Raw genomic sequence first — 26247 nt, 5'->3', positions numbered from 1 at the left:
GCCAGATCTCCCATTATTTCTGAAATTACACCTTCCACCAGGTTTCAGGAGGATCCCCAGGACAGGAACTACAGCCCATGGTCCTTTTAGAACACAGGGCAAGGGGCAATGCCAGTGTGCTGTGGAGGATTTATTGGTGGGCTTTTCTAGCCCAAAGCCATGTAAAATTGGGAATATCCTGGAGGTTTCACTGGGCTCCTGGCCAAAGGAGGGTCAGGGGAACAGGGGCTGAGTCCCTTCCAGGCTGGAACACTGAGCCAGAGCTGCTGGGGACTCAGAGAGGCCCCAGGCAGGGCTGCTCCCTTCTCATGGGGACACCCTCAGCCTGGTCCTCACCTGAGCTCCAGCTGTGTCCCAGCCAGCCCTGCACCTGCCCAGGGCACTTGCTGGGCTCACAGAATGCCTTCCCAGCTGGACCTCAGAGTTCCTCATCACCATGGACTTGTCAGATCCGCTGGAACACCAGGGCTGAGGCCATGAGGCTCCACTGGCCTTGTCCCTTAGTGACCCTGATTGGTGATTTCTGATTTCACAAGGACATCTCTGATACCACCAGCACCTCTGATAAAAACCAGAACCTCTGCCTGGCCCTGGCCAGCTCTCCCCATTGCTACGAGAGGATAGGGGAAAAACAAAAAACAAAAACAAAAAGAAATCCAGATGGAAGCAATCCACATGCAGGGTTCCAGGGGCTCTGTCCAAAGATCTCTGATGGGATTTGCACTCAACAGGCACCCCATTTCTCCCTCTGTGCTCTGAACCAGCCCAGATCTCTCCCTCTTTTTGAGAAGATTGTGACAAAAAAATGCAGAGAATGTGTCATGAGCCCCTCAGCAAGCCACAGTCTGGGGGTTGTTACAACAAAAGCAGTAAATGACAAGGCCACAGGCAGGCTGAGGTTTCCTGTGTCAGCTCCACATGACATATATAGAGGTTCTGTACCTGCCCTTCTGTACCTGTCTCCTGCCTGGCCACAGCTACTGCTTTGGCTCATCAGGACAGTGGTGGGAGATGCTGCTGCTCCTTCTGCTCACAAATGCTTTTGTGCTTCTGCCCTGGGCTGGGGCTGGTGAGTACACAGAGATGGGACTTAGACAGGAACATGCAAAGGCACAGATGGACACTGAGTAGTCCATCTTAGACGAGGCTCCTGCCTCACCTTCTCTCCTATCTCTATTCTCCTACTTTCCTCTGTCCTCTCATCTCCCAGCTCAGCCTTTCTCTCCATTGTGCCCCAGCAATGCTTTGGACAGCCCCAGGAAGGAGAGTTGTTGGGATCACTGGCACATGGCTTTAGAGGATGATCCTTTCCTTTCATGCAGCCCCAAACTTGACAGGAAACAGCAGCACATTAACATTTATATTTAACATTCATATTAACATTTCCCATCTCTCTTCCAGGAAGGATCATTGGTGGAAGTGAAGTTAAGCCCCACTCCAGGCCCTACATGGCTCATTTAGAAATTAAAAATAACTCCCAAACTGGTTACTGTGGAGGGTTCCTGATTCGCCCAGACACAGTGCTCTCAGCAGCTCACTGTGTGGATATAGAAGGGTAAGACCCTGTCTTTCTTGTAAAGGTAATTTCTTCCAGTCTCTCATAGTCCCAGAGTCTCTCAGCCCTGGTCTGGGCTGAAATAGTGCCCAATATCTCTTCAGGCAGAGCAGGGATCTCTGGAGCTGAGCTTTCCTCTGTGAATGCAGGAATTGTCTACCAGGGGCTGAGTGACCTTGGGGACAGAAATGCTCACAGGGTCAAGGTTCCTCCCATGGCTTAGAACTGCTGCTGGAGAAGGGGTCCAGGGTCCCCCTGCCCTGCTTCCCTTTGTCCTCAGCACGGGGCAGCTCCCACCTGTGTCAGTGTGGGGTGAGGGATCCACAGCTGGGCTGGGGAAGGAACCCAGGTGAGAGAGGACAACTTCTGAGAGCTGCTCTGGGGAGGTTTCTCCCACCAGCTGCCTCCTCCACTGCCCTAGCGGGTTGTGTTCCTGTCAATGCAGCTGGGATGTGTTGGTGTTTCCTGGCAGGACAGTGAGGGTCACAGTGATTCTGGGAGCCCACGACGTGACCAGGCAAGAGCGGAGCCAGCAGAAGATCCGTGTTGGACAATGGGTCATCCATCCTGAATATTCCCCAGATGACTTAAAAAATGACATTGTGCTGCTGAAGGTATGGTCCAACACATCCTTCCTGCCTGAGGGATCTCCCCGTGATCACCTCCCCACATTCTGAACTTGCTCCTCATCCTTTGTTGGCTCTAACCCCGTGTTCTCTCTGCCTGACAGCTGAAGACATTGGCCAAGATCAACGACAATGTACAATGTATCTCCATTGCCAGGAGAAATGAACATCTAAGAGAAGGAGCTTTATGTAGGGTGTCTGGCTGGGGCTTGACATCTGACAAAGGAAACAGGAGTAATGTGTTGAGGGAGGTGAAACTGCAGGTGCAAAAGGAGAAAATATGTCAGCAGCGTTCCAGTGACTACCAGCGTCAGTCCATGATCTGTGTTGGTGATGAATGCAGTAAAAAAGCATCTTACCAGGTATGTGTTTTTCTGGGCTGCAAGCTAGGGAGGAGGTTGGGACTAGACAGTCAGCTTGGTTCTCAGGTGTAAATAAAAGGACACCACAATGAACCAGGATCTTCAGAATGATGAGCTGGGGGTGCTCACAGAAGCTCTGAAGCTGATGTGCTCCCTGAATTGGGGTGCATTTTCCAACTATCAGCAACATTTGGTTTTTTACTTACTTGGGGATGTTCTACCCAGCCTAGACAGTGCTTTGGTGTGTAAATTCCTTGTGATATCCTTGCTAGCATGGCTTAGGTATTTACCCGTGCCTCAAGTACGTTCATGTTCCTTTTGAGCTTTTCAATCTCAAAGAGCTTCCAAGACTGAATTGTTTCATGGGTGGGCTCAGAGGAGCAGTGAGGCAGCTACAGACCCTGAGCGCTGGGTCTGGAGGGAGGAGGTGCTTGGAAGAGGAGGTTCTTCACATGAAGGGAGGGAAGAGGAAACTTGCTCCTAAAGGCAGGGAGAGCTGAGCTGTGGCATGTCTGACCCCTCTCACTCCTTTCATGACACAGGGTGATTCTGGTGGCCCATTAGTCTGCAAGAAGAAGGCTCATGGCATTGTTTCTCATGGATATGACGACCACCTCTTCCCTGAGGTATTCACCAGGATCTCATACTTTGAACCCTGGATACGTGAGCAGCTGAGGAGATTTGCACTCCAAGATATTCCTTGCTCTCCATCCTCTGATTAAAATGCTAAGTGCCCTTCTCCACAATGCATCAAGAAGCCCCCAGGGGCAGCTGAAGTGAAGTCAAAGAAGTCCCCGTGGTGCAGGCACAGCTTTGGCACTGAGGAGAGTGTCCATGGCAAGGTCCAAATGCAGGTCCCAAGTACAGCCAGCTTCCCAGTGCTCCCTTCCTCCCACTGCTGCTCCAGCTCTGCTTCTGGCCATCAATAAAAGCATGTTCAAACTCTGTTGTGTCTGCAGCCTTCTTGGGAGCTGGATGCAAACCCTGAGTGGGAGCATGAGGAGATGACACTCTGGGAGATGCTGGGCATAGGTGGGACATGCAGGACAGGTCTCTGTCCCCAAATGCTTCCCTTGTCTCCATCAGCCTCTTGCAGTCCAGCCAGCAGGCACAGCCTGTACAGAACATTTATCCAGGCTTTCAGAAACAGAGGCATCTCCACCTCCAAAGGGAGATCAGATGGGTTTCCAGTACCAATCTGAACCCCTCTTAGGATGCTTAGACAGACTAAAGACCAGCCAACCTGTTTACAGCTCTTTACACCTGTAAAATGCATGTGGGTAGAACTGGGAACTTTCTCCCACTGGATCAGCTGATCAGACCTGCCTGGGCCAGGAGGTGCCCTTGTGGTGTGGTGGTGGGATAGAAAATGTCAAATATGGCTGAGGCAAAAGCAGTCTTGCAGAGATAAGCCTCATCACTTGTGTGAGGAACGGTTGCCCTTCTCTCAGATTTTTTGTTTTTCTGATCATTTATCTAAGAAGGCACAGAATGTACCCTCAACAAGTTGGCTGATGATGCAGAACTGGAGGCTGTTCTGTCTTTCAGTGTGACCTTGACAGGCTGGGGATTTGGGCAGAGAGAAACCTAAAGAGGTTCAGCAAGGACAAGTGTAGGGTCCTGCATTGTGGGAGGAATAACCCCACTGGGGCTGACCTGCCAGAGAGCAGCTCCGCAGGGAAGGACCTGGGGGTTTTGGTGGGTGACAAGTTGCCCATGAGCTGGCAGTGTGCCCTTGGCGCCAGGAGGGACAAAAGGATCTGAGGTGCATTATGAAGAATGTGGCCAGAGGGTCCAGGAGGGGACTGTGCCCCTCTGCTCAGCCCTGGTGAGACACACTTGGGGTGCTGTGTCCAGGCCTGGTCTCTCAGAACAGGGAAGAAAAGGAGCTGCTGGAGAGGGTCCAGCTGGGGCCACAAAATGATCAAGGGACTGGAGCATCTCTCATGAGGAAAGACTGTGGGAGCTGGGCATGTTCAATCTAGGAAGGGAAGAATGAGAGGGAATCTCATAAATGTATATAAATAGCTCAGAGTTGGGTGTCAAGAGGATGGGGACATGGCCTGAAGGGATCAAGGGGTGCCCACAGTCTGGCACATGCCCACTCCACACTTTCCATCCAGTCCTGCAGCACATTGGCTGTGATCTGCCACCCCCTAAAAGCCCTTTCCACCCAAATTCCACCCCATAATACCCCTCTCTAGGTGCAGCACTTTCTTCCCTTTCATGTAGCCAGTGTGTGCCATGATGCCTTAGGATTTTAGTTTTGTATTTTTCAAATCCTGTACTGCATACTGTAGAATTCTAAACTCCATATAGGGTATTCACTGTCTTCACATTTCGGGCAGACAGAACAATCCCTCCAGGCCTGAAATTCAAGGACACTTTACCGCTTCAGGCCCTGAAAAGTGTAAACAACTTAGGGTGGGAAGAAAGGAATGATGGGAGCAGTTATGCAGATTAAGTTATTCCTTAGAAGGTTATGTTATGAATACTGCTTTCTGATTGGTTAATCTTGTGTTCTATATAAGGTATTGTTTCTGTTTCTCTTTGTTCATTGGTTCCCTGTCCTTTATATTTGCCTTTGCCTAATTTTGTTGTCTTCTGGAAGAGCTCCCTACAGTGTGCAGCTTATGTTTTTGTTTTTATGTATTTATTGTTAGTGCATTTTTTCTTTTTTTAAAAGGAAAATATTTTCCTTTATTATTTCCTTTGTTTTTTGGGCACTCCAGTCACACCCATCCCTTTTTTTATTCATTGAAATGCTCCCAGCTGCCCTGGTCCCAGGGTTGTGCTCGCCGGCGGACGCGGGATGCAGCAGAGCTGCCTGCCTGGGAAAAGACACGAGAAATGAGGAAAATCAAAAGTGTTCTGTCAGGGGTGAAACTGTGACATGTGGGACGGCAAGAGCCTGAGATGAGAGATGCAGGACTTCAGGCGGCTCTTCAAAATGCAGTTTATTGTTTCCAAGATGTGACATCCGCTCATGGTTTATTTAGAACATAGGGTAAGGGGCAATGCCAGTGTGCTGTGGAGGATTTATTGGTGGGCTTTTCTGGCTCAAAGCCATGTAAAATTGGGAATATCCTGGAGGTTTCACTGGGCTCCTGGCCAAAGGAGGGTCAGGGGAACAGGGGCTGAGTCCCTTCCAGGCTGGAACACTGAGCCAGAGCTGCTGGGGACTTAGAGAGGCCCCAGGCAGGGCTGCTCCCTTCTCATGGGGACACCCTGAGCCTGGTCCTCACCTGAGCTCCAGCTGTGTCCCAGCCAGCCCTGCACCTGCCCAGGGCACCTGCTGGGCTCACAGAATGCCTTCCCAGCTGGACCTCAGAGTTCCTCATCACCATGGACTTGTCAGATCTGCTGGAGCACCAGGGTTGAGGCCATGAGGCTCCACTGGCCTTGTCCCTTAGCGACCCTGATTGGTGATTTCTGATTTCACAAAAACACCTCTGATGGCAGCCAGCCTGTCTGATAAAAAACCAGAACCTCTGCCTGGCCCTGGCCAGCTCTCCCCATTGCTATGAGAGGATGGGGGGAAAACAAAAAACAAAAAGAAATCCAGATGGAAGCAATCCACATGCAGGGTTCCAGGGGCTCTGTCCAAAGATCTCCGATGGGATTTGCACACCACAGACACCCCATTCCTCTCCCTCTGTGCTCTGAACCAGCCCAGATCTCTCCCTCTTTTTGAGAAGTTTATGACAAAAATGCAGAAAATGTGTCATAAGCCCCTCACCAAGCCACAGTCTGGGGGTTGTTACAACAAAAGCAGTAAATGACAAGGCCACAGGCAGGCTGAGGTTTCCTGTGTCAGCTCCACATGACATATATAGAGGTTCTGTACCTGCCCTTCTGTACCTGTCTCCTGCCTGGCCACAGCTACTGCTTTGGCTCATCAGGACAGTGGTGGGAGATGCTGCTGCTCCTTCTGCTCACAAATGCTTTTGTCCTTCTGCCCTGGGCTGGGGCTGGTGAGTACACAGAGATGGGACTCAGGAACATGCAAAGGCACAGATGGACACTGAGTAGTCCATCTCAGGCAAGGATGCTGCCTCACCTTCTCTCCTATCTCTATTCTCCTACTTTCCTCTGTCCTCTCATCTCCCAGCTCAGCCTTTCTCTCCATTGTTCCCCAGCAATGCTTTGGACAGCCCCAGGAAGGAGAGTTGTTGGGATCACTGGCACATGGCTTTAGAGGATGATCCTTTCCTTTCATGCAGCCCCAAACTTGACAGGAAACAGCAGCACATTAACATTTATATTTAACATTCATATTAACATTTCCCATCTCTCTTCCAGGAAGGATCATTGGTGGAAGGGAAGTTAAGCCTCACTCCAGACCCTACATGGCTCGTTTAGAAATTAAGAGTGGCTCAAAAACTAGTTACTGTGGAGGGTTCCTGATTCGCCCAGATGCAGTGCTCTCAGCAGCTCACTGTGTGGATAAAATTGGGTAAGACTCCATTGTTCTTGTACAGGTAATTTTTTCCAGTCTCACATCGTGCCAGGGGCCCTGGTCTGGGCTGAAACATTGCCCCATGTCTCTTCAGGCAGAGCAAGGATCTCTGGAGCTGAGCTCCCCTCTGTGAGTGCAGGAATTGTTTGCCAGGGGCTGAGTGACCTTGGGATACAGGAATGCTCCCAGGGTCTCCAGGGTCATGGCTCCTCCCATGGTTCCTCTAAGCCATGAAGCTTAGAGCTGCTGCTGGAGAAGGGGTCCAGGGTCCCCCTGCCCTGCTTCCCTTTGTCCTCAGCACGGGGCAGCTCCCACCTGTGTCAGTGTGGGGTGAGGGATCCACAGATGGGCTGCTGAAGGAACCCAGGTTAGTGGTAGTGAGCTCTTGTATGGGGAATAATGAGTGTTGACTCTATAATTGTAGAAGGTTGATCAAATGTTTTATTAAGGTATATTATACTACTACACTGTATTATTCTATACTTCTAAGAAAAAACTGATTGTTCTTGTTAGACAGGCTGATACACAGATGGATCTAATTGGCTAATGAATCAAAACGCTATCACTAGGGTCTAATTAAGGAATTACTCTTTGGTAAATAATTTCTATAACACATTCCACATGTGCACAACAATGGGCGCAGCAAATTAAGATAAGAACAGTTTCTAATTCTTTCTCTGAGCTTTCTCACTGCCTTCCCCAGGAAAATCCTGGGAAAGTCTGTTTCTCTCTCTGTTTAGAGGACATGTGATTACCACAGCCCAGGTGGGAGAGGAGAACTTTCTGAGAGCTGCTCTGGGGAGGTTTCTCCCTCCAACCACCTGTCCTGAGGGCTGTATCCCTGTCAATGCAGCTGGGATGTGTTGGTGTTTCCTGGCAGGACAGTGAAGGTCACTGTGATTCTGGGAGCCCACGACGTGACCAGCCGCGAGCAGAGCCAGCAGAAGATCCGTGTTGGACAATGGGTCATCCATCCCGACTATCAGTCCTCCCCTGATTACGTTAAAAATGACATTGTGCTGCTGAAGGTATGACCCAACTCATCCTTCCTTCCTCAGGGATCTCCCCGTGGTCACCTCCCCAAATTCTGAACTTGCTCCTCATCCTTTGTTGGCTCTAACCCCGTGTTCTCTCTGCATGACAGCTGAAGCCAAGAGCCAGGATCAATGAGAATGTGCAATTTATCTCCATACCCAGGAGAAATGAACATCTGAGAGAAGGGGCTTTATGTAGGGTGTCTGGCTGGGGCTTGACATCTGACACAGGGAACAGGAGTAATGTGTTGAGGGAGGTGGAACTGAAGGTGCAAAAGGAGGAAATATGTCAGCAGCTTTTCAAAAACTACCAGCGTCAGTCCATGATCTGTGTTGGTGATGAATACAGTAAAAAAGCATCTGGCAGGGTAAGTGCTGTTTTGGGCTGCAAGCTAGGGAGGAGGTTGGGACTGGACAGTCAGCTTGGTTCTCAGGTGAAAATAAAAGGACACCAAAATGAACCAGGACCTTCTGAATGATGAGCTGGGGGTGCTCACAGAAGCTCTGAGGCTGATGTGCTCCCTAAATTGGGGCGCATTTTCCAGCTATCAGCAACATTTGCTTTTTTACTTACTTGGGGATGTTCTACCCAGCCTCCTGGTGATATCCTTGCGAGCATGGCTTAGATATTTCCCTATGTCTAAAGTAGGTCCGTGTTCTTTTGGAGTTTTTGAATCTTAAAGAACTTCCAAGACTGAATTGTTTCATGGGTGGGCTCAGAGGAGCAGTGAGGCAGCTACAGACCCTGAGAGCTGGGTCTGGAGGGAGGGAGGTGCTTGGAAGAGGAGGTTCTTCACATGAAGGGAGGGAAGAGGAAACTTGCTCCTAAAGGCAGGGAGAGCTGAGCTGTGGCATGTCTGACCCCTCTCACTCCTTTCATGACACAGGGTGATTCTGGTGGCCCATTAGTCTGCAATAAGAAGGCTCATGGCATTGTTTCTCATGCACGTAAACGCCACCGCTTCCCTGAGGTATTCACCAGGATCTCATACTTTGAACCCTGGATACGTGAGCAGCTGAGGAGATTTGCACTCCAAGATATTCCTTACTCTCCATTCTCTGATTAAAATGCTCAGTGCCCTTCTCCACAATGCATCAAGAAGCCCCCAGGGGCAGCTGAAGTGAAGTCAAAGAAGTCCCCGTGGTGCAGGCACAGCTTTGGCACTGAGGAGAGTGTCCATGGCAAGGTCCAAATGCAGGTCCCAAGTACAGCCAGCTTCCCAGTGCTCCCTTCCTCCCACTGCTGCCCCAGCTCTGTTTCTGACCATCAATAAAAGCATGTTCAAACTCTGTTGTGTCTGCAGCCTTCTTGGGAGCTGGATGCAAACCCTGAGTGGGAGCATGAGGAGATGACACTCTGGGAGACGCTGGGCATAGGTGGGACATGCAGGACAGGTCTCAGTCCCCAAATGCTTCCCTTGTCTCCATCAGCCTCTTGCAGTCCAGCCAGCAGGCACAGCCTGTACAGAACATTTATCCAGGCTTTCAGAAACAGAGTCACCTCCACCTGCAAAGGGAGATCAGATGGGTTTCCAGTACCAATCTGAAACCCTCTTAGGATGCTTAGACAGACTAAAGACCAGCCAACCTGTTTACAGCTCTTTACACCTGTAAAATGCCTGTGGGTAGAACTGGGAACTTTCTCCCACTGGATCACATGATCAGACCTGCCTGGGCCAGGAGGTGCCCTTGTGGTGTGGTGGTGGGATAGAAAATGTCAAATATGGCTGAGGCAAAAGCAGTCTTTTACAAATTTATTTTTGGAGAGGCACCACCAGTTTCATTGATTGGCTTAACCCTGGCTCAATGTGGGCCCATAATCACACCCCTGGAACTCTTTGTGTCTGGTGTCAGAGCAGTGTGAAGGCAGCCCCTGCTCTGTTCTCACGGAGGTCACCGTGCTGAACACCACATCCCTGCTCACCACCACATCCCTGCTCACCACCACTTCCCTTTCCTGCTCTGGTGGTATCGCCCCACCTTTGTGCTGCAACCACTATAGCCTTCCCCACCCTGAAGACACTGTCTGCAAACCACTGATCACGGATGGGAAACCCTGCATGCAGATGGTCACCAGAGCAACCAGAGCATGAATTGGAGCTGTTTCTACTCTGCTGCACGCTGACACTGCCCTAGAGTCACACAAAATGGTCGAGGTGAGAAAAGACCTTCAGTAGTTGTCTGGCCACCTAAAGCACCAACTGCTCAGGACCAGTTCCAGGTGTTTTTGGAACATCTCCGAGCCTGGAGACACCACAACCTCTCTGACCAACCTGTAGCAGTGCTTGGTCACCCTCACAGATGGATGTGTTTGCTGAATGCTCAGACAGAGCCTCTCGTGTTTCAGTTTGTGCCCATTGGCTCTTGTCCTGTCGCTGTACACCACTCTGAAATAAATGTGTATGTCTCCCACGTCTATCCTATCTTCAGAGACTTACATCCATGGATAATATCCCACCACAACCTGCTCTTTCCAGGGTAAAAGCTCAGGCATTCCCTGTAGGAGAGATGTTCCAGTCCCTTCACCACTCCATGCCACTTTGTTGAACTCTCCCCAGCACATCTGTGTCTCTTTTACTGGGAGCTCAGAACTGCCCATGGTACTCCAGGTGCCACCTCACTAGTGCTGAGTAGAGAGGAAGGATCACCTCCCTCAAGGTACTGGAAACAGCATCCTAGAATAATTTGAGTAATAAGAAATCATCTAATTCATCCCCTGTGCAATGAGCAGGGACACTTTCTGCTAGACCAAGTTACTCAGAGCCCCATCCAACCTTGAATGTTTCCAGGGATGGGGCATCTAAAGCTCTCTGGGCAGCCCATTTAATTGTTTTGACACCCTCATCATCAAAAATGTCTTTCTTAGGTCTAATCTAATAATTAAGATGCTAATAATCTTCTTTATATATATTCTAATAACTAAGTGGTTTATATACTGTCTTTTAACTTAAAAGTATTGGCCTTTTAGTACTGCAACAGGCCCCAGTACAGACATCTGAGTGACAGAGGACTCATCCTGATTTCCAGGCAGATATTCAGTTTTTCCTAATTCATTGTTTAAATATTTCTTGTTCTAATTGTGCCTGAAAATTTCTATCACCTGTCCATCTCCTCAGTGAACCAGTTCTTTTCAGGGTTCATGTCCTGGGAAAACTGGAGTGCAGGGGGGTCAGAGTAAAATATATGACATTATTTGTTAATTACGATTTTTTTGCTTTCAATCATTTAAAAAGGCCTTGAAAGCCTTTTGCAATGGTGATGAATATTGCTTCTGTCTCTGTGTATAATTAGTACAGCAGGTAAAGGTAGTGCTAATTAGAGCAGAGAAAGGCTTTGCAAACAAAGCCTTTGGCACTGCTGTGGGTTGCAGTAACAGGAGAAGAGGCTGGAATTAGAATTGTCTTATTGCCAGCACATTAATCAAACTTTGACTCAGGTCTCTCCCTGCTTGATCCCAAAGATATTTTCCTCTCTGTGCCTGATTCCCACCAGGGTATAAACAGGACTAATTCCCTATTAAAATGTTTCCATTTCCATTCTCCCTGTCACATGTAATTAGAACAAAAGACAAAGAGAAATTAAGCTGTAGGTATTCACTGAAACACAGCTGGGAGCTCCCTAATTAACCACACAATGCTTCCAGCACAAGAACAACCACAGAGCTCATTATGGCTGTCAGATTTTAATGAGCCCCTGCAGGACTGTGGTACCAGCTCCCAGCTCCTCGTGGCTGTGGCACAGTCTGGCAAGGTGCCCTGAGGAAATGACAAGGCAGAAGCAGGAACAAACTTACTGGGAGCTTTAACAGAGCCCAGTGCGAGGTGAGAGACCAGAAACAGAGTTGGACAAAGTGTTCCCAGCAGGGCTCATTAAGGCACAGACTCACAGACTTTGATTACAGACAGCTCAGCAAGCCTCCAACTTCTGCACCAACCTTCCCTCTCAGAAGTCCAGCAGCAGGCCCAGGCAGTGCCAGGGTGGTGCTGTCTGTCAGCAACCCACCCCCAGGCAGGGCAAAGGAGGGAACAGACCCAAACCGGCTCTTGCAAACCACAGGCAGAGGCACAGCCTGCTCTGCAGGTGTCAGCTGCAGGGCTCAGCCCAGAACTGCTGCTGCAATGCTGTGGCTGCAACAGAGGGACTGCAACACTCGCTGCAATGCTCAGTGACTGCAACAGTGACTGCAACAGAGTGACCGCAACGCTGTCACAGCAACACTCACTGCAATGCATAGTGACTGCAACAAAGTGGTTGCAGCACTGTCACTGCACACATAATGATTGCAACAGAGCGACTGCAACAGCATCACTGAAACACAGTGTGCAACATTGTTACTGCAACAGTCACTGCAATGCACTACAGCAACACTGTCACTGCAACATACACAGTGACTGCAACACAGTGACCGCAACACTGTTACTGCAGTACTTTATGGCGATAGTCACTGCAATGCACAATGACTGCAACACTGTCAGTGAAACAATGTGACTGCAATACAGTCACTGCAACAGTGACTGCAACACTCTCATTGTATCACTGTCACTGCAATGCACAGTGACTGCAACAGAGTAACTGCAACACAGTGGCAGCAACATTGCAACACACACAGTGACAGCAACACACAGTGACTGCAACCCACAGTGCCGACCCCTTGAGGGCCCAGCAGCCACCCCAGCTCCCAGCTCCCTCCCTCCAGCCCGCTCTGGGTGAGCCCTGCATTCAAACATCCAGGTTTAAATGCAGCACCCCAGGCCCTGTCCTCTGGGGTGCTGCTCCATCAGAGCTTTAGCACATCCCTCTCTGCTCAGTGAGATAAACCTTAAGGAGGATGCTGGGCAAGGCATGGCTGTAGAACTCGTGTTGATTTTTGCCATCAGTGTTTGGCTTAGAAAAGAAAAGTTTTGAAGTTCACATAAATGGCTGAAAACCACAGAGATGACAATTACAAACTAATATGAATATGAAATGTCTAAAAGTGTGGAACCAGTTAAGAGTTTTCACATGTAATTTGACTTTTGAAAAAATATTCCCACTTGCAGCTGTGTAGCATTCACACCCACTGAGACAATTGTAGTCATGTTGGTATAGTTACTTCAAACAAGAGATTGGATTGTTCCCTCTGAATTTGATTCATTCATCTTTAGACCTATCTTTAACTGTCTAAAAAAATTATTCCTTAAATCTAAAGATTCAGCTGTCCTTTTCACTCTGACAAAGTGAAACAGGACTCTGCGTAGAAGAGTGGGATTGCAATCAGCTGATGTGGGAAATCACTGCTTAGATGAAATCTGGACACCCAGGCAACTGGTGAAATTCATAAAGAGAGAACCCTTTCCCACAGAAAAGTGCCTTGTTCTCACTTTGAGCAATTAAAATCACTCAATTTAGCCAATTTGATAGTAAAAAGCCAAGGGCAAGTGTCACAGGCTCTGAGGGCTAAATATTTAATGAGAAGCTTTTCTCAAATACATTATTTTCTTCTATTGTCTTTTAGGGGGGAAAATGCTTAAGTTCCCTAAGCTTTAGGAAATATTCACATTTCTTGACCACTTTGCTCAGAGTATCCTTCACTTCTCTATTTGTCAGACTGTAGATGAGCATAGGAGTAGCAACAGTGTAAAAAACTGAGAAGATTAATCAGTGCTTTGAGAGTCCTAGTTGTTGGTAGGACACTTAGTAAGATTCCATTAAAAAGTGTAGTAACAACGAGGTGGGAAAAGCAGGTGGAAAAAACAAGGAAAGGAGGAAGACAAAAGATGGCATTTCTGGGATGTTCCCAAATTCCAGGGTCAGAAATGCTGTGATGACTGTTGTATTTCTACATTCACCATTTGCCATCAAATTCAAGAAGAAATGCATCACAGCCTGTAAAGCATCAAGAACTACATTTCATCATTGATCCATTATCACTTTTATTGAGATTACAGAGGAAAGATTACACTGTTACCATCACTTGGTTCTACTATTTATTTTCTTTTTAAGCAGTTCTTGCACATTCTCCAGACAATAATCTGTGAGAGAGATCATTGGGTATGTTTCATTTTTCCTTCTGCAAATTTTGTAACAAAATAATTTCCTTGGATTTGGAAAGCATCCCACAGAATTGCAGCAGGATGTTTTGACAACCATGGCTTGCAACCACACCAGACCAATACAACCAGTGGAAAACTGTTAAGACATATTTTCTAAGAATTGTAAAGATTGATTAATATTTCTGGATACCAAACTTTATAAAAACCTGAAATATCCAGAAAAAAAATTGAGGAAAATAAGGAATGGTATGACTTTCCTCCCTTGGCAATATTTTTGACGCCTGCAGGGTCAGAGAATGTTGATACTCTGGCCAACAGACACAAGCTATGATTTAGAAATCTTCAATCTAAAGAAGAAAGGAAGAGAGGGGAATTCTTGAGTGGGTGCCCATTTCATCATCAAATGCTATTTTGCCCTGGTTTCAGCTAGCACAGAGATTATTTTCCTCTTAGTAGCTGCAGCAATGCTGTGGTTTGGATTGAGTACAGGAATAATATTGATAACACATGGACGGGTTAGTGTTCACTCAAATCAAGTGTTCAGTTTGCCAGGCTCTGCCTGTGAGCAGGCGAATGAGAAGCCAGGGGGGAGCAGGACAACTGACCTGAATTGGCCAAATATTGTATTTGCACGGTGTCCAGACAAAGGAAGGAATGATGAATCTGACTCTATATTCTCAGAAGGCTAATTTATTATTATATGAGATGACATAATATGATATGATAAAATATTAAATAATGCTATGCTAAACTATACTAAAAATACAGAAAGGATACTTACAGAATGCTAAAAAGATAATAATGAAAACTTGTGGCTCTTTCCAGAGTCCTGACACAGCTTGGCCCCAGTTGGCAATGAGACAAAACAACTCACAGCAGATCCAATGAAACAATCACCTGTGGGTAAACAATCTCCAAACACATTCCAAAGGAGCAAAACTCAGGAGAAGCAAATGAGATAGTATTGTTTTTCTTTTTCTCTGAGTCTTCTCAGCTTCCCAGGAGAAAAATCCTGGGCAAAGGGATTTTTCAGAAAATACGAACGTAACAGCCAAAGGGATCTTCCACACCCCAGAACACATTCCCAGTACATGAACTGGGCAGGGCTGGCTGGGAGGCACTGGTCACTGCTCAGGGATGGGCTGGCCCCTGGTCAGGACAGGAATTGTGCTGTGCACACCTTGATTCCTTTGGACTTTATTCCTCCCTCTCTGTTCCATTACTATCATTGTTAGTATTATATTTTACTTTATTTCAGTGATTAAACTATTCTTATCTCACTGCTTCACCTTTTTCCAATTCTGTTCCCACTCTGCCAGGGGAGTGAGTGCTGGTGACTAAACACCATTCAGGCAAATGGGGTTAAAGCCAGAATAAACTAGAAAATACAACAGGTACTGAAGGAAATAATGAGAAGAAATGTTTTTATTTTTTTAAATTTTAATGCAATGTTAATGACTATAACTACACATTTATCTTCTTTTCTTCTCCCTCTTATCTCCTCTCTCATTATTATTTTTGTAGGGTGGCTTGTTTGTTTGTTTTTCTTTTTAGGGATTGGTAGTCTCCTGTCTGTCATTTGTTTATGAAAAAGTGATCTTCCAGGGATCTGGTGTCAATTGTTACATTAAATATTTTTGCACACACGAAGAGCCTCTCTGCAGACACTCACACCTGTCACAGTCAGTGGGAACAGTCAGTGTCCAGAGGACCAACACCATGAGGCTCAACAAGACCACTGGCCAGACTGGACAGGAAGCATCACTCCAGTGGCCACAGGCTCTTCCCCTGGCATTGCTGAGAATTAGAATTCAGCCGTGCTCCAAGGAGAAGGTAATTCCACATGAAATCCTCTATGGGAGATGATGTCAGGCTGTAATTATACCCAGGGGAAAACACACAGGAAGGAATCACAGTTTGAGGGGGTTTGGGGAACTTTGGGAAAGAATACTCTCATCCTTGCATAGGTTTATTGTTTTAGCATCATCAGTGACCTTGGGTGTTCAACCACACTCTCACTGTCCAGGAGACTGGGGATATGCCCAGACTTGGAGCAAAGAACCACTCAAGCAGAAATGAAAGGACCATTCCAAGTTCCCCTGACTATCCACACAGCTGTAAAAATTACTGGTGGAGATTCCTGTATTCACTATACACAGCCAAAGCCAGCCCCAAACCTGGAAATGCCTTTGCAGCTAAGACTGAAACAAAATGTTCCATGAATTGTGCTTGGGATCAAAGATTATTGTATTTGGGATCAAGGATTATTCTCTACTGAATCAGAGGGAGGAAAAGGAATCCTGTTGATGGGTTCAGTGTGTATGGTACTGATTGTAAACACAGCTTTGTGGAAGCTGACGTTCTAAAAATGAAAATATTAATAAGAATGGTATTTCTGTACTTGCTTTGTGGCATGGTAGCTCAGTGTGTTCTCTGTAGCCTGTGGAGAACCTACACTGGGGCAGAGGACAAGTGTGAGAGGAAAGAAGCAGCAGAGGGGAAACCCCATGGACTGCCCATAACCCTCCCCACTTCCCCCGTGTGCTGGGGACAGTGCTGGAGTACTCTGGAATGAACGAATGAATTTGTTTATTCAGGTGTTTACTATTTAGATTCCCACAATCTAAGCTATCTTAGTTGGCAATAAATTACATTGGTTTACCCCAAATCCAGTATGTTTCACTCCTGGTAGAATTTGGAAATCTCTCTGTCTTTATCTCAATCTATGATAGTTTTTGTTTCTGTTTTTCCTCTTTTCCCACTGTGGGGTGGAAGGTGTGAGTAGGAATTTGGTTACTCACTAAGGCTAACCCATCCCAGAAAGGGGGAAATGCTGAGGCAAAGCTGATGCCAGGTAACAGAAGATTAGAAAATCCTTTCTGTGCTGGCATATTTTCATTCCCAACAGGAGGAATTACATAACATCTTGAAATCATAAACCATTTGAAATCAGCATCTTTAATTCACAATACAGATGTTGCATCTAGGAAACAATTCAGATACTTGGATGGGCTACTCCACTGTCGCTGTCATATTTTCTGGAAAAATCTTTTCACCAGGATTTCTTTCCAGGGAAGCTGAGAAGCCTCAGAGAAAAAGGAAAACAATATTATCTCATTTGCTTCTCCTGTGTTTTGCTGCTTTGGAATGTGGTAGGTGATTGTTTCACTGGTTTCATGTGAATTGTTTTTACTTAATGACCAGTCAGGGGCCAAGGTGTGTAGGACTCTGGAGGGAGTCACGAGTTTTTCATTAGTATCTGTCAGCTTTCTCTCTGTATCCTTTCTGTATTCTTTAGTATAGTTTAGTATAGTTTTAGTGTAGCATTCTATAATTAATATAATATAATATAATATAATATAATATAATATAATATAATATATCACAAAATCATAAATTAGCCTTCTAAGAACATGGAGTCAGATTCCTTCATTTCCTTCCGGCATTGGGGGACCCAGAAAATACAGGACTCCACAGTTCACATCTGCCTCAGGGAGCCAGAAAACTTCAGAATTCTCTCCTTCAAAGCTTGCTTGACTTGCCTGTTCCTGAGTGAGTAGATGTAAGGGTTGAGAGTCTGAGTCAGCACAGAGAAGAACAAAGACAGAACTTTGTCAGAGTCCTTCCCACCTCTCTGGGCCGGGCGGATGTACCTGTAAATACACGTGCTGTAAAACACCATCACCACCATGAGGTGAGCTGAGCACGTGGAAAATGCCTTCCTCCTACCTGCAGATGATGGGATATGCAAGATGGTGACAATAATGCAGCCATAAGAAACAGCAGTTACTATCAGGGTGCCAGGGAGGATGATGATGAGTATGATGAACATCAGCTCTTCGATGAAGCCTGTGTCTGTGCAGGACAGCTGCAACAACAGGGAAGCGTCACAGTAAAAGTGGTTCATGACATTGGGACCACAGAATGGCAACTGCACTGTCATGATGGTGGGGGGAAACATCAGGAGAAAAGTCACTGCCCAGCAGCCCAGGATCAGCTGCAGGCAAAATCTGCTGTTCATGATGGCTGGGTAGTGCAAAGGGTGGCAGATGGCAACATAGCGGTCCAGGGACATCACTGCCATGTAGAAAAGGGTGCAGGTGCCCAGGCAGTAGAAAAACAGCATCTGGAGGAAACAGCCAGGCAGGGAAATTGTCTTCCTCTCTGTCAGGAGGCTGTACAGGGTGCTGGGAAGGAACGTGGAGGTGAAAGTGATTTCCAGAAGGGCAAAATTCCTGAGGAAGTAGTACATGGGGGTCTGAAGGAAGTTACTGGTGAGAGTGATGCTGATGACAGAAATGTTTCCAAGCAGGATCAAGAGATAGGCAATGCCAAGGAACACAAAGAGGGTGATCTCCCAACGGCGGCTGTTAGCCAGTCCCAGGAGGACAAACTCCACTACAGTTGTGTGGTTCATTGAGACATCATTGCTGGCAGAAAAAGAAAAAAACCTGGTTTGGGAACTGCTGGAAAGCAACTGAACATGTGTCAGTTTGGCTTTGCTAACATTACAGGGCAATACCAACAACAAACCTCCTGTAAAGACTGCAGCAGCCACAGTAATGACATATTAAAAACCCTGGTCATGTAAAAGGGGTCCCAAGCTCCATTTGTAAGACTGTCCTCACTTCAGTCAAAATTCCTACAGTTCCCTCATGAGAGAGGTGCAGAAGCTGTTATTGGGTCTCTCTGAATGATCTGACAACATCCACCCTCCAACAAACCAAAAAAAAAGCCAAATGCCCAGAGTGAGAGCTTTGCTGTGTCCAGAGACTTACCACAGAGGAATGCAGTCACACCACAGACTGACTGAAGCAGGTTAGATTGGTGCAAGGAAACATTAATATTGAAAAAGAGAAAGTTACTGCAGTTAAAAGGAGACAGGGAAAGAGATAAGAAGAGGAAGAAGATGAAGATGAAGAAGACGAAGAAGACGAAGAAGAAGGAAGAAGAAGGAGGAAGAAAGAAGGAAAAGAAGAAGAAGAAGAACAACAACAGGAGAGCGGTAGAGACTGTTCAGACAAGAGGCCAACCAGACAGCAATGCTGCAAAGTTGAGGCTTCTGGCTACCAGTGAGAGAAGGCAAAATGCACACAGCAGTGCTGGATGCTGCAGCAAGCACCAGTGGGAGAAAGGGAATGGGAAAACTGTGAGGAAATTGGCTGTTTGTTTACCCTCAGTTCTACAGCTCCAGTGGATCAGCTCTGATGCTGATGGACATTCCTATTCCTTCTTCCTCAGAGCCCCTGTGTCCAAGCACCCCTCCCTCTCACAGCCCCCCACCCAAGCTCAGTGTTCTCTGCCCAGTGACCCTGTCTGTGGCACTGCTGCCCTACTCCACCCTGGCATCACCTCCTAAAGTGAAACCTGAAATCTCTGTCTGATGCCCTTCAATCACAGTCTGTTCTTGCAGGCTTGCCAGGACCCATCTGTGGTTTTTCAACGGCATTCTCCCTCCTCTTCCCCCCAGACACCAGCACTCCTTGCCTTGAAAAGACACCTGTCTTGTTTTGCACTCATGTTTCCAAGGTTTTGTCTATTATGTTATCTGTATATTTTAATCTGGTTTTAGATTCACTTCAGACTCATTGCAGATATTTCTGAATGACTGAAGTAAACAACAACGCAATGAATTTCCAGGAAAAGCAAGCCCATCTTATTTAGCTGATAACTCATATCAAACAAGACACTCAAATTTCCCTCTTGAAATGCTCAACAAAAAAATAGCTAAAAACTGGGATGGTACAACCCTTCTTAATGCACTATTCCCATAAATTCTTTCCCCTTAGAGCCCTTTTCCCAGCAAAACACAGGAGTTTATTGGCATCATCTTATGGTTGTTTCTCAAAAAACACCAACACAAAACTTCCCTCTCACAACCCATACTAAATATAGGACATACTTTTCAATACCACAGATCGACTGATATTATCTGGAAGCTGAGAGAGGTTCCCTAAACAAAGAAACTCCCTCAGTAACAGCTAAAGGCTTTTACTTTAGTTTGAAGAGTAAAAGTTCAGTTTTCCAAGTCAATGTTCCTTAAAACTTTCCCTATTCTTCAGAAAACTATACCCTCTAAGAACTCCAAGAAATGCTCCAGGTAGTTACCAGTATATCCACAACAATCCAGGATACTACAAAGAGTATTCTGAGTCTGATTCTATTCCTCCTTAACTTAGTTTGACAATTGATTTCTGGCAAAAAAAAATTTCCTCTCTCTTCATCTCCTTTATATATAGTGGCAGGGTGTTACAGTCCTGTGTTTCCTTACTGTGTCAAACCTCAGGGACCAATTATGTATTAAAATTTGAAAAAACACCTTGTGGGAAAACACTTGTGAACAAACAGCAAGAGTATAATAAAACCACAGAGAAAATGAGATTGGGAAGGACCTCTGGAGGTCCAATCCTTGCTAAAAACAAAGCAGGACAAGGTTGCTCATGCCCTTCTCTCACTAAGTGTGGGTATCTCCAAACAGGGGATGGATCAACTTCCCTGCAGTGCCACAACTTCCCTTGTGTTTTCTTTGTGAATATTTATTTCCTACTGTGCAGAAAAGATTTACTTTAAGCCATGACCTACATCTTTCTGAGAGGTCTGGCTCTAACTTGTCTCTGACTCCCCCTCAGTGGCCAGTTCAGGCAGATCCCTCCTCTTGACTTTGTCTTCTCTTTGCTTCTCCTCAGGTGTGATGTGCCCCAGTTCTCTGATAAACTCCTTGTCCTCCACTGGACTCACACCATTCTAATAACATTTTTGTGGGTTTTTTTTTTGTACTGTGCACAGCTGTACACTCTCACAAGCGCCAAGCACCAAGAATTTAGTGCCTGGCCAGACCAGCCCGTGGGTGCAGCCCAGTGTGCAGTGACCCTTCATGTCCCAGAGGCACTGCTGGTGTGCTCAGCACGTCCCCCCAGGAGCCAGGGGCTGTCCAGAGCTGCTCCCCAGCTGCAGGTGGGGTTAGCAATCCCATGTGCAGGACAAGGGAGGGAGCACAGCCCACTGCATTGCGTGCAGCTGGTCCAAAGCAGCAATGCCAGACAGGAATCTCACCGTCAGTAAGGCAGGGAGAGACTCCCAAGATCATCAAGTGCAACCTTCAACCAAACACTACCATGCCCTCTAAAGCATATGACAAAGTGCCACATCCACTCAGCTTTTGAACAGTCCAGGGATGGTGATGGTTAAACCACCCTTTGGTACTATTGCTGTTCTCTCTTCACCATTAGAAATGAAATTACTAACATGGATTCCTAAAGTGAGGAGGAAGCACACCCTTGTAAGAGCTGCTAAGCCAAGTTCATTTCTAAGTCAGTGAGAAGGAGTACCCAGATCTTACTTAAACTGGGACTCACTCATCTCAATCAGCTCATTTGTACTTGTGGAGAGGAGGAAAGGACAGTCATTATCTGTCAAATCTCATCTCTGCAGAATCAAAACTCCACATTTGATATTTAATACTTTCCCTCTTCCTGAGGGAAGGAATTCAGAGGCTGGGTTGAATTCCTTCACTGCACACCAAGAACAAATAAACAAAATTACCAGTAACCATTTAGTACAGGAGGAAGAACAGGGACTCCAAGCTACAGCCCATCTCTTAATTTGTAACCAAGGTGGGTTAATGACTAGTTGAAGAGGAATAATTGCCCAGAGCAAACCAAATGGGGATTGTCCCCTCCTAATGTCAGTTCTTGGTTGCACAGAAGGAGAGATTGGCAATTCAGAAATCTGCAAGTGAAATAAGACCTTTACAGGAGTCACAGAAATCATTGCAGGAACAATAGGAAAGGAACCTTCCCAGTGAGCTGCTGAGCATGAAGGACTTCTGGTGGAAAGGGAAATTTAATCTGTTGCTTCAGTTGGCTGTCCAGGAAGTGGATGAGCAAAACTAAACATTTAAAAACTACCTAGAAACAAAAAATTGTGAACTATGGGCCATCAATTTAAGATGCCCCAGACCAGAGTGGGTTAGTAAATCTTTGTACCCCTCTGATGAATTGGAAAAGCTTACACAAAGTTATTCACAGGATAAAGAAATACATAAGTGTCCCTTCATTAAAACTGAAACCACTAATGATGCTGGGGGAACTCAGCAAACTGCCACACAAATTATCATGTACATGGGGGTAGCCCTGGCTGAAATAAGAGAAAAACACACCCATAGAGTGTATGGATGAATGAAGAAACTGAGCAGAAAGAATGAAGGAAAAGAAGAAAGAATTAGGAAATGAAGCAGAAACTGAGCATGTGTGGAGGGTCTCCGTAACTGGAGGAGATTGGATTGGATTGGATTGGATTGGATTGGATTGGATTGGATTGGACTGGATTGGATGCCAAAGCAAGAGGTTGCTGTGGACCTGGGTCTTGCTGACCATGACTGATAATTGAGCGTGTGGTCTCTGACCCAGAGGGCTGCCCACAGGGCAGGGGGATTGGACCTATGGAAAGGGGAGATCCCTGCATGATTAAACCCTCCTCAATTGTGGAAAGCGTGGATGTCTCCAATTAATGCAATTATTGCACCCACAATGACATTCCCATATGGAAATTGAGGCAAATCCAGAGATTTCCTCTCAGTCCCAAGGCCTGCCTGATGCACTACAAGTCCACGTTAAAGAATTAGAAAAGCACATTGTGGCAATCCCTAGGCCTGGAGAAGGGGTGCATCTCCAGGAATGACCTGGTTGGAGGTAGCCAAGAATTAGTAACTCCTGGTCAGAAATTGGGGCTCTATGGGACAGGTGGTCCTAAACAAAAAACAGATATCAGGAGGGCAGGACAGGCCCTAAAACATCCCTCCAGATTGCTGACAAAATGTGTCACCCTGTGGGAGAATGAGGTACAGTTTGTGGGTGGAGGGTGCTGCAAAAGGAAGTCCTCGAGAAGTAATGGACAAATTACCCAGCACTAATCTGGAAGGCTTGATAAGGAACTGGGGTGAGATCAAAGAACCTCCTGAGGGTGGCCCTCCCAGGAGTCCAACACTGCCATCCCCCCAGCCCCTCTGGAAGTTGAACTAACCTGTTAAACTTGTTCTGAGTTGGGAAATTGGACTCCACTGCTCTCAGCAAGTGAGCTGGGGAGTGGCAGGTGGATTGACTGTGAAGGCTCACAGGAAAGAGCCACAGAGATGTGAAAATCCCTATCATTTCCCACAGGCCCCTTTAGATCCGTGGCTGTGGTTGTGGTAGGTACTGGAGCACAAATGTCAGCACTTCAAACTGCTCCAAGCCTGCTCCTTTCAAAATAACAAATGTGAAACCCAACCCACAGCCCTTGGGAATGGGTGCAGGAATTGCTGCAGTAACTGCAGGACTGCAGCAGCAAGGGGCAGTGGTACAATTCTCTCCTGTGGCCTGTCTGTAAACGTGTGGGAAATGGATTTGTAGGGAATTCTCCAAGCCTGGCAGAAGGCTCACACAGTGAGCATCTGTGTGCAAACCTGGAGATAAGAAATGCTGACTTAAAAATGCCATGGAACAGGACAGGCATTGCTGAGAGAGAAATGGAACTAGAAACAAGTTTCAAAGGATGGCCTTGCAAATAACACTAGATAGTTTGGAGAAACAGAATTATGAAAGATGCATTGTAGTAGGACACACAAGGGGTAATTTTAGATGACTGGCTTTAAGGCATTTACAGCATGGTGTGGCTAAAGCTGATAGGCCAAGATACACTTATAGTTTGTTGTAATTAGGAAATAGTAATTAGGCTTCTGATTGTGATTATGTGAATTATAACATCTGTATTGTCTCACCCTTCTCATGAGACATAAAATGGAATAAAAGTTTTTAAAACACCTCTCAACTACCCCATCTCTGAGTCAGAAAAGGCTTAATCCAACATAAACTCAGCAGGGAGTGGTGGCTGGCAGTGATTCCCAACACCTCAGAGCTGACACTGGCCTGGCACAGCTGCTGTGCCTCACACAGCCAAACTGATTTCCACAACCCAGCCTCAGGCCCATCAGATCTGTGTGATTGCTGGTATCAAAGACATGTTTTTTATGGTTCCCTTGCAGTGTCACTGAATCTGTGGGGAAAACCCTCCAACAACATATTTGGTGTTAGAGAATGAAGGCATTAATTTATTCTGGTCAGGATGTGCAACAGAAATAATTTCATCCATTCATTGCCTGGGTGTGCAGAGAAAATCCTTCTATCACACATCACTCTTTACTTGATTTTTCAGATACTTACACAGTCAAAACCCATAGAAATTCTTTGTTCAGTGTTCATTGGTTTCAAGTTATGCAGTTCTTAGCATTTGGTTTCCTGTTGGTTACAGATCTCCTGCGCTCTGATGTTAATTAGGTCCTCATTCCTTGGTTCTCTCATTTTTTCCTCAGACCAGGTGTCTCAGACCATGCCAGGGGTGATGTTTGAGTTGATGTTCATTAATGGTTGTTATCTTTTGTGTATTTTCCGTGCTGCTCCCAGCCTGCTGAGATGTGAAGCGCATCACACCTTGAGTGATGATCCTTTGAAAAGAAACCTCAACTCCTTCTCCCCCAGGCAAAGTCGAACAAAACTGACTAGTTACAAAAAATTTAATTTTTGTATCATTTTCCAACAGCAGGAGGCAGACTGGGATCGTTTCGCGTTTACCCGGGAGGGGAATCAGTGTCCCTTTACTCACCTCCAGAGCACCGTGCCCATCACAGACCACCCTGGAGAGGGCACTGAGGAACACCCACACATCGATCCGCAGCCACACTCACACAGATATCATCACCCACCTGGAGAGCCTGGAATTTCCCACAGAAGGTGCTGGTGCCTTGGGATTTTAGCTGTTCTATTTTTCAAATCCTGTACTGCATTTGTGTAGAACTCTAAACTGCAGATACAGCGTTAGTTACTGTCTTCACATTTTGGACAAACAACTCCTCAGGCCTGAAAGTCAAGGACACCCTACAGCCTCAGGCCCTGAAAAGTACAAAAAAAAGTGAGTTGGGGGAGCAAACTGGGGGTAAATGACTTCATTAGCTGAAACTAATTGGAGGATTAACCCCTGATATGTAAATGGACCAAACTTACAATTGTCTGAAAACCTCATTACCATTGTTCACCTTGGGTGCAGCCTTTGGGAGGCTTTTGACTGCCCAAGGTGAGTCTATTGAAGACCTTTAATAAATTTATATTTATTTTAAAAAATTACCATTAAAAGAAAATTTAATAAAATTACAAAGAAAAATGCAAATAAAATTATAAATATAAATATAAATATAAATATATTGATTTTCTCAAACTCATCTAGCCTCTGTTCAAGGCATCAGTACAACTTCTTTCCTCCAAGGTTAAATTCCTGGGGATATGGTGGAAAGGAGGGTCAGTGTGTGTTCCCTCTGAAACCTTGCCCACCCCAGAACAAGTAAAATACTGGGGAGTGTAAAGGAGCTCCAGCATGCTTTAGGTTTGTTGGTTTTTTAGAGAAAACATGTTTCAGACATCCCCATTATTGCTACTCCAGTGGCATTATGCCAGACAAGAAACAGAGTTGGAAAAATGGATAGTTCTTTCTTTTTAAACTGCTCCAAGTAGGACATAATTTTCTTTTCTTACAGATATTCCATAAAAAGATGCTGTGGCCATGTGAAGATGAAGTAGCAACAGGACTGGAGAGTTCTTTGCTGCATTGATTGTTTACATTTGTCCATTTGTGCATTATATTATTATATAACCTGATCTAATCACACCCTATGATTATTTGCCTCATGTTTACTGTTTTGTGGGTGGTGAGATCTTTCTTCCCTTATCCTTATACATTTTCTTGAGTGGTATCTTTATGGTTTAGTACCATATTACTATAAATGACATAATACTATATTACTATGCTATATTACTCTACTATATTATTATACTATAACACTACATATTAATGTAATATTACTATAAATTACTACTAAAATGGTTACATACTAGTTTTGTGGGCAACCAAAGTGTTCTACAATAAATCTATGTGTGTATATTTGCAACCATCCATCATACAGAGTCATCTCACTCTAATCCACCCCAAAGGCTCTGCTAGCAAGGAACTGGGCTGCAGAGGGTGAGGGTAACATTTCAAGCTGTGATTTCATTATAGGAAAATGCCCTTTCCTCATTGCAGAGCCTGTGTGGGAGCATCCACTGCCCACAGTGAGAGCATCCCTCGTTTTGGAGAGGTGGGAGGGCTGGGAT

General features: G+C 46.0%; 4 protein-coding genes across 7 annotated transcripts in view; 2 read left to right on the top strand and 2 right to left on the bottom strand.

Annotated features, from left to right (window-relative positions):
* Positions 1 to 24407, bottom strand: part of LOC135286633 (olfactory receptor 10A5-like) — a 31499-nt gene extending 7092 nt beyond the window's left edge. Inside the window, 1 exon segment of the mRNA XM_064399736.1 lies at positions 24268 to 24407. The gene's annotated coding sequence lies outside the window, so the exon portion shown is untranslated.
* On the top strand, positions 940 to 3805 carry LOC135286636 (granzyme B(G,H)-like). The gene is made up of 5 exons (XM_064399742.1): positions 940 to 1069; positions 1402 to 1555; positions 2028 to 2169; positions 2286 to 2543; positions 3086 to 3805. The coding sequence occupies exons 1-5, from the start codon at positions 1012 to 1014 to the stop codon at positions 3263 to 3265; spliced, it is 792 nt and encodes a 263-aa protein (XP_064255812.1). The 5' UTR covers positions 940 to 1011; the 3' UTR covers positions 3266 to 3805.
* Positions 5086 to 9326, top strand: LOC135286635 (cathepsin G-like). 3 transcript variants are annotated; one of them, XM_064399741.1, is made up of 6 exons: positions 5086 to 5201; positions 5316 to 5550; positions 6846 to 6999; positions 7883 to 8030; positions 8147 to 8404; positions 8924 to 9326. In XM_064399741.1, the coding sequence occupies exons 3-6, from the start codon at positions 6893 to 6895 to the stop codon at positions 9101 to 9103; spliced, it is 693 nt and encodes a 230-aa protein (XP_064255811.1). In that variant the 5' UTR covers positions 5086 to 5201; positions 5316 to 5550; positions 6846 to 6892; the 3' UTR covers positions 9104 to 9326. The 3 variants fall into 3 exon arrangements, with proteins under 3 accessions (XP_064255811.1, XP_064255810.1, XP_064255809.1); XM_064399740.1 differs by having other exon boundaries at positions 5130 to 5550; XM_064399739.1 differs by lacking the exons at positions 5086 to 5201; positions 5316 to 5550 and adding an exon at positions 6380 to 6517.
* LOC135286634 (olfactory receptor 6E1-like) lies at positions 14002 to 24937 on the bottom strand. 2 transcript variants are annotated; one of them, XM_064399738.1, is made up of 2 exons: positions 24807 to 24937; positions 14002 to 18498 (listed from the first exon to the last, which is right to left on the bottom strand). In XM_064399738.1, exon 2 carries the CDS (start codon positions 18483 to 18485, stop codon positions 17547 to 17549), a length of 939 nt encoding a protein of 312 aa, XP_064255808.1. In that variant the 5' UTR covers positions 18486 to 18498; positions 24807 to 24937; the 3' UTR covers positions 14002 to 17546. The 2 variants fall into 2 exon arrangements, with proteins under 2 accessions (XP_064255808.1, XP_064255807.1); XM_064399737.1 differs by lacking the exon at positions 24807 to 24937 and adding an exon at positions 24268 to 24402.
* Between the last annotated feature and the right edge of the window lie 1310 nt (positions 24938 to 26247).

This window comes from Passer domesticus, chromosome 27, assembly GCF_036417665.1.
Source record: "Passer domesticus isolate bPasDom1 chromosome 27, bPasDom1.hap1, whole genome shotgun sequence".
NCBI classification, from domain to species: Eukaryota; Metazoa; Chordata; class Aves; order Passeriformes; family Passeridae; genus Passer; species Passer domesticus.
This window is presented reverse-complemented; position numbering and strand designations above follow the sequence as displayed.